Source organism: Nicotiana attenuata, unplaced genomic scaffold (assembly GCF_001879085.1).
Source record: "Nicotiana attenuata strain UT unplaced genomic scaffold, NIATTr2, whole genome shotgun sequence".
NCBI lineage: Eukaryota > Viridiplantae > Streptophyta > Magnoliopsida > Solanales > Solanaceae > Nicotiana > Nicotiana attenuata.
In genome coordinates this window covers 114,374-122,299 of record NW_017671001.1, presented here as the reverse complement: position 1 = coordinate 122,299, position 7,926 = coordinate 114,374, and the positions used below count along the sequence as shown (strand labels likewise).

General features: G+C 37.1%; 1 protein-coding gene across 1 annotated transcript; it reads left to right on the top strand.

Annotated features, from left to right (window-relative positions):
- Positions 1–856: 856 nt before the first annotated feature.
- On the top strand, positions 857–5,819 carry LOC109205134 (histone-lysine N-methyltransferase, H3 lysine-9 specific SUVH6-like). Its single transcript, XM_019367810.1, has 3 exons — positions 857–1,089; positions 2,016–4,098; positions 5,252–5,819. Exon 2 carries the CDS (start codon positions 2,016–2,018, stop codon positions 4,092–4,094), a length of 2,079 nt encoding a protein of 692 aa, XP_019223355.1. The 5' UTR covers positions 857–1,089; the 3' UTR covers positions 4,095–4,098; positions 5,252–5,819.
- Positions 5,820–7,926: the final 2,107 nt, after the last annotated feature.

The window sequence follows — 7,926 nt, the reverse complement described above, 5'->3', positions numbered from 1 at the left end:
GTGAGCACCTATAAAACAAAAAGAGGGACTGAAAAGGGAAAAATGGGAAAGGAAGAAGAGGGGTAGGTGGTGCGCAACCTCAGATCTGAGTCAGTTTTCGGTATGTTTTCGACGGTACAGCTGGTCACAAGAAAAAAGGTGAGAAAAAAGAAGGAGGGGTGGCCATTGCTGCTATGGCAGGCCCTGATTTAGAGAGAGAAAAGAAGATGAAATAGGTTGGGAAAAGATAGAGAAAAGTAGGAGAGATAGAGAAAGGTAGAAGAGACAGAGAAAGGGAGGAGAGAGAAATAGGAGAGGAGAAGAAAACAACGAGGACCAGGGAGAAGAGGGAGAGAGAAAGATGAGAGAGCGACTTACCTGGGTTTTCGGTGATAGAGCGCCGGCGGTTGGGAAGTATGTAAGTGAAAGAGACGTTACAATTTGAGATGAGAGAAAAGGAGAGAGTGTGTTCAATGATGAGATTATAATATTGGAATTAAATAGTGACGAAATTATATAGTGGATATATTTTTATTGGTAGATATTTGGTTCATCAGACTAAAAGTTGAATATATCGGGTATAATATAAAATATGTATTTGGTATATACTAGATAAATTGGTACAAAATTTGGGGAAGAGCCTTGGAGAATGACATATTTATCATTGTAGTGTTTTATTCCGAAATAAGTAATCTCAGAATTATTATGGCACCCTCAATGTGAGATAGAATAATACCAGAATTAGTGGTATAAATTATTCCCGAAATTGTTAATCCAAATTCAAAAATTCAACCAAATACAAAATAAAATAAACTCACATCTAATCCCGAAATTATTATCCCTTACCCCACTAACCAAACGACCCCTTAAAGAAAAATTGTTAACTTGTAGATTATCCAACACTATTTTCTGCAGAAAAAAGTGTAGTTATAACCAATTTATAGTTTAATTATGAGTATTTTGTGTCAATCAGCTAACTATAACCAATTTTCTAGTAGATGCTCTATTGCACCTCTTTTTTAGCATTTATTACTAAAAGACCGTTTCCCTCCCAAATCCAAGTTTTCAACTGCCATTTTCAAGGACTTCTAAATTCTGTTCTGGATTCAGGTTTCACTTTCAATATCCTTTAGACCTAATTTGAATTTCGTTACTCTACCTCGTTGCTTGTAATTTGGTGTTCGTGTACTTATCTTCTTTGTCTTCAAGAAGTTTGCTATTTTTCTTTTGCTGTAACATCTTGTTGGTCGACGTTTAACATTAATAATGCTATGTCTTGTTAGGTGTTAATAATCGTGTTCTTCGATTTCCTATATTATACTTTGTTTTATTATCAACTTGTTTGCTATACTGTCTTCGGTAAAAGTGGGTTTTACAAAGATTTTAAGAGGGATTTGGGTAAGCTTATATAGAGTGGTGGACCTGGTCAAAGCATCACCGTCCTAGTGGTCAATGGGAGGTAAACCATGATGTCTCAGATTCTAATTCAAGCGGAGGCAAAAAATATTAGGTCATTTCTTTTCATCTGTCCAAGCCTTGCCGGACAGAGTCAATCAGTACCGATATTAATGGAGGTAGCAGGTACCCAATAGAATAGTCGAGGTCAAACTGACTAAAAAGCGCCTTTTGGCTTATTTACACATTTAGTAAACATACAAAAACTTATAAGCCAACTTCTTCCAATTGTCATAAGTTGGTCACCCCTAACTCATAATTTTTTAGCTTATAAGCACTTTTAGTGTGACTAAGTTTTTTATTATTTTATTCTTTACTTACAAAGATGCTTTGAAATTTATTCTTGGTATTTTAGACATTTTACCAAAAGAATAGCTTATCGGAATTTTTTTTTGCCAAACACATTAACTGCTTATTATTAGTTTTAGCATTTCTACCCAAACACATAACTGCTTATTTATAAAATCAGTTTCAGTACTTAAACATGCTTATAAGTACTTTATGCTTATCAGCACTTAATACTTATCAGTTATTTATCATTAGTTAACCCAAACGAGCTCTAAGTTCTACGTGCATTGTAGATGTCTGTGTTAGCGGAAAAAAGTCCCTCAAAGATGCTTGGGGAGGGATTACATCAGAGTGTCGGCAATGAGTATCCTAGATCTCCATCCACATTTAAGCGCCTAAAAGTTGATACAACCCGTAAGTTTCCTGAAAATTGTGGTCTGTTTGTTGGTCAAACGAAAGGAAGCAGAATTCAGTGCTACACTGATGCTGAGATCTACCCGGAATTTCCATCCACTTCTAAGAGTGTAAAAGTTGAGGACACATGGAATTATACTGAAATTTCTGGCATGCGTGTTCCTCAAACGAATGGACACGGTACTCAATGCCCTGCTGATGCTGAGATCAAAAGTAGTTCTGGAGTTGCTATGAATGTGATTGAGTCAGCCAAGCCTTTAAGAGTTTTCGTGCCAAATACTTTGAATGACAAGCCTGCAAACGAAGTTAGAGAGTCCCTGAATATGATTGAGTCAGCCAAGCCTTTAAGAGTTTTTGTGCCAAATACTTTGAACGGCAAGCCTGCAAACGAAGTTAGAGAGGCCCTGAAACTTTTTGACGACCTATACTCTAAACTTTTGCGAGAAGATAAAGCAGAGAAACGTGAAGGACAGCCTAAAAGAAATATCATTATAGAGGCAGCAGTGAGTTTGAAGAATCAGAATAAGTGGGTGAATTGTGAGTGGACCTTTGGACACGTTCCCGGAGTTGAAATTGGGGATCAATTCCGGTTTAGGGCAGAACTTGTTGTGATAGGACTACATCGCCAATATTTTAAGGGTATCGACTATGTGAATATTAACGGAAAAGATGTTGCAACTGCCATTGTTGATTCTGGTCGGTACGATAATGAGGCCATATCTTCTCAAACATTCATTTATGTAGGTCAAGGTGGGAATCCAAAAGTTTCTGCTTCGAAAGTAGAAGATCAAAAGCTTGAAGGGGGTAATCTTGCCTTGAAGAACTCCATGGACTTGGGATATCCGGTGAGGGTTATTCGTAGTCGACAAAGAGTAAAGGATCAAAAGAGTGATATAAGATACATTTACGAAGGGCTTTACACTGTGACAAAGTGTTCGCAAGAAAGAGGTCCAACTGGAAAATTTATTTTCAAGTTTGAACTGAAAAGAAATTCTGCCCAATCAAAACTTACTTGTGAACTAGTGTCACAGCCAGCAAATTTAGGAAAGGTAAATCACTTAGGTCAAAATGTTAATAAGGCAACAATATCAGTTATGCAATTTGTGCAGCGGGAGATTGTTGTGGACTATGATATCTCGCAAGGAAAGGAGAAGATACCGATCCCTGCCGTCAATGCAATGGATGATGAGAGACCCCCACTATTCACTTACATTACCAGCATGCAGTATCCAGATTGGTATTACATCTCTATGCCTCAAGGTTGCAGTTGCACAAGTGGATGCTCGGATTCTGAGCAATGCTCTTGTGCTTCTAGGAACGGAGGTGAGATTCCATTCAACACAAGAGGCTCTATTATTAGAGCAAAGCCTCTTGTTTACGAGTGTGGTCCATCTTGCAAATGCCCTCCTTCTTGCAAAAATAGAGTTAGCCAACATGGTCCACGGTACCACTTGGAAGTTTTCAAGACCGAATCAAGAGGATGGGGCTTGAGGTCGAGGGACTATGTATCATCTGGAAGTTTTATTTGTGAATATGTTGGGGAGTTACTTGACGAAAAGGAAGCTGAAAAAAGAATAGATCATGATGAGTACTTGTTTGATGTTGGCAACTATGATGAAGAAACCCCCAAAAGGAATAAAAAGTTCGAAGTTGAGTCAAATTCTTTTCAGAGGAAGGATGAAGATGGCTTTACCCTTGATGCAGCAAGATATGGGAACGTTGGAAGATTTATCAACCATAGCTGCTCACCAAACCTTTATGCTCAAAATGTCATGTATGACCACGGTGATAGGAGAGTACCTCACATAATGTTTTTCGCTTCCAAGAGTATTGCTCCAATAGAGGAGCTTACTTATGACTATAACTACCAGATTGATCAGGTTTATGATGCAAATGGCAATCTGAAGAAAAAGAACTGTAGATGTGGTTCTCGTAAGTGCTCGGGTAGAATGTATTAAAGAGGTACTCGCGTAAGTCTATTCGTTTGTACTTTGATATTTCAAGTATGATTTTATATTTGTGTGCACTTCCATGTCATATCAACTTTTCGATTCCTTGCTATTCCATTTACATCTACTATGCGAACGTTGATATCTTGTAACCTGCATTATGCTTAATTTCCGACCTTTTATAGCTTTTGTTTGGTCTTGAATGCTATAATAGAATAACTTAGATGGTTGTATAACCACATGACGGAATTAATACTTATTCATCCTCTTGCTGAATTAAGGCTTACCACCCTTGACCATCCTTAAAAGAAACATTTATCTGAACTGCAAATGTCTGTTTTTCTATCAAGTAGTGAACTTATACCGATTGCTCCATTACATTCTTTTGCCATTGCAACTCACAGGTAAAATTCTTCATTGAGTTAACACGAAATGATTGTTTAGTTTATGTGTTTTGCTGATTCTCTTCAGTTCCTGTCATGTATACTGATGGGTGTGGGTGAAAGATCCATACCTGATCTGGTCAATCAATTTTGGGTACTTTGGCCAAATTACATAGACAATCGGGATAGATACAATGATATCTAAAATCAAAACAAAAGCTAGGGTGAAGCTGAAGAAAATGGAATACCTTGTATGTAGAAATTTTTATGTTGATCATTTTCCTTTTATCTCCTTCTCGGATTTAGGCACCGTGTAAGTCTTCCACATAATATCTCATAATTAAGGCATACTTTATAACTATTTTTAGATATTTGAATTATTTTTAGCTTAATCCTTCCACCTGGATCTGTAACCCCGTATCTTAAAATTAAGATCATGAAGGATCTGACCTTTAGATTCATACTCGTATTGGACACTCCACCCGAGTCCAAGCAACTTAGATTTCTACGGCTTGATATTCGGTACTACTGATCAGTGGATGGGCTTTAACTTCTTATTGAATGAATGAACATGCCCACCTTCTGATTCTTTTAGAAGGAATGCAAACTGAAGTTGGGATCGCACTGGGTTTTTTGTTGTTGTTGCAAATTGAAGTTGTTCCAATTCACGTAGCATATTTTCCATGCAAGATGCTTGCTTTAGTTATCTGATGCAAATAGTGGGCTAAGTTTCCTGATTTCTTTTTTCCGCGTAGAAATGTGAACTTTATTGTTGTATTTCAGATGTAAGGTGAAATATGCTGCTATTCACTGCCTTTTGCTGAACAATCTCTTCGATTCAAAACAATGTGACCAATCCCAGCATATCACATGGATGTTTAAGGAAGCTGAACATTGAATATTACAATTTTTAGTGCACTTATAGCATGAGCTTCATCTAGTCCGGCTTTCATGGATTTCAACTTAGCTCTTGCCTCTGACGTTGAGACTGTTCTTGGTGTTGATTATTAAACTCATTTGTTCTTTGTTAACAACTTCTTTTAGTTTCTGTAATTCTTTTATCCATTTTTTGGTGTAAAAATGTTCTGATCAACTAAACTTATTTTCGATAGGCGTAACCAATCTCAAGTTCAAATAAAGGAGAAGGATTGTGGAAGGTTAAAGGCGGCGTAGCAGTAGTTGAACTAAGGTGAATCATCTTATTTCGTGTAGGTTAAGTGCTAGATATGGAGAAAATTTTTGGTGGTTAAAGTGGATTCATATAGCTATAGCTAATCTTAATTTTGTTTGGGGTTGAGGCACAATTGTTCTATTTTATTGATGAATGTCTTGGTCAAGAAATACTGGCACTGTTAGGATACTATTCTTGATCTCTCAAGGATTAATAATGTGCTGCCATTTCATTGTCTTAACTTTTATTTTTGGGCTTGCCGCTACTGTTTAGGAGATTAAAAACTCCTTTTGTGTGCAATTATCAATTGCGCGCCAAATTTTGGAAAGCCAAAAGGCACCCTTTTTTTTGATTTGAGGGGTTCGGCCAAATATTAAAAGTGCTTTTGAGCAACAATGTTTTTCTGCTGGCTTTCATTGTTGATTGGGAGGATCCAAAAGCATTTGCAGTACTTCTAATTGGTGCCAGTAATAATCTATTGAATGAAGTAGAAGGAAACCTACAAGATGCAATGTCGGTTGTTAGGATTATCACCAAGATTCCTAAACTAGTTCCTTGTGCTGGTGCTATGTTGAAGCAGAAAACTTCATATATTGAAGGCATACAAAATGGCCTTGTGAAGTTGTTACCATATAAAAATTTCACAGGGCGCCCTATTCCCATCTGACATGTACCCATTTTTTAAAAAATGTTAACAGCTACCCAAAGTACAGGTAACTTCAAACAACATGCTTCTTCTCTGCTTTTCCACCTCCTCCTTCTTAGTTGCTGCGACAATAGAGGTGACGACGGGTTTATATATTGTTTGTGAGTAGGTTTTAAGGTGATTTATGGTGTTTTACTATGGTGGGTTGCTACAACACTCTTTTCCTTGCTATTGCTTAGGGTTTCTTCTTCTTCTTCTTCTTAGTTGCAAAATGGGTTTGTTACATTTGTTGTTTTGGCAAATTGATTATTGGAGTTTGTTCTTTATGATATTTGGAAATTATGTTTCAAATTAGAGCTTATCTGGAGTAGATTTGGGCATTGAATCGTGTATTGGATTGTTGAAATTCGAAGAACAAGTTTCTGTTTCTGTGCAATCTGCACTTCAGACGAAATTATCTAAGTGCATGAACTTAAAAGACGTTTTTGCCTTAATTGTAAAAATTTCAATTAAGATGCACTTAAGACGTGTGCGTCTGAAGTGCACTAATTTTTTGATGTACTTAAGATGTTTTCTTCGACTTCAGACAAAATTTGTAACTTTAGACGTGGACAGTGCTACTTCAGTCACGTACGTCTGAAGTTGTGTCCTAAATTGTTAAACAGTAAAATTGCAAAGAATTTTTAACTTAGAGTACAACTTAAACAATAGCCCCAAAAACTGAGTATTTATGCATACCCCCCTGTTGCAATAGTTTTATCAAAATGCAATACTCAAGTTGGTAAGGATAAGGTTGCCGAGAATTAAATATGGATGCATTGGTGATGTTCATTTATGTAAACTTATTTGACTGGATAGTGGATCAAATGAACCGAGCACTTACTTTGGAATTGAAGCTTCTGGCCAAGAGTTCATCTGGATTGTTAACACATGCAAAGATGAACAGGGACAATACTAAGATGTTAGTGCTGCTCTTGAGGACGAGGTTGTTATTGATGGTATTGTTATGAATGTGGCCCCGATGTAGGACCCATTTGGTGAGTTAGCGAATTACATTTCTAAAAAGGGGGCAAATTTAGTGTGCGCGGAAGGGACTACTAGGGGATTTAGGGATTAAGTAAGGCGTGTGTGGTTTAGGCAATTGTTGTTGCTAGAGTTGTACTCTTGCGTCCCCTTTCTCTGTTTCTCCCCTTCCTTCCTTTCCTCGGTGTTTCCACTATTCCCTATTTTCCTTAGTTATCAGCTACTATTTCTTTGTCGCCGTTGTTTCCAATTTCAATATTACAAGTACCCTGTTGCAGAGTTGTGTGTCATTTCTAGTTTTCCCCCACATTTTTTTCTAGCAATTCTGATATCAAACTTAATAGTCAAGAATAGCAATTTTTGAGGTCCAAATAATTTTTGCAGCCTTTGGAACAAAGTTTCGATTGAGGATTGATAGTGTAATTTACTGTCGCGCAAGCAAGTCAGTTTGTGTTGTGGTTCTAACCATCTTGCAGGTTTCTAGAGTTTTTACTATCCAAGTTTTTGTCACAACTCAAACAAACTCCAGTATAAAAGTGCCAAATTTTAGCCCCTGAACTATTTTTTTATAAAGTATGGCTTTTCTATTCTCAGAAACAGCCTATGGCCTTTCAAATA

Excerpts from the sequence above, each read along its gene's own strand:
- LOC109205134 (XM_019367810.1), top strand. The coding sequence starts at position 2,016 with ATGTCTGTGTTAGCGGAAAAAAGTCCCTCAAAGATGCTTGGGGAGGGA.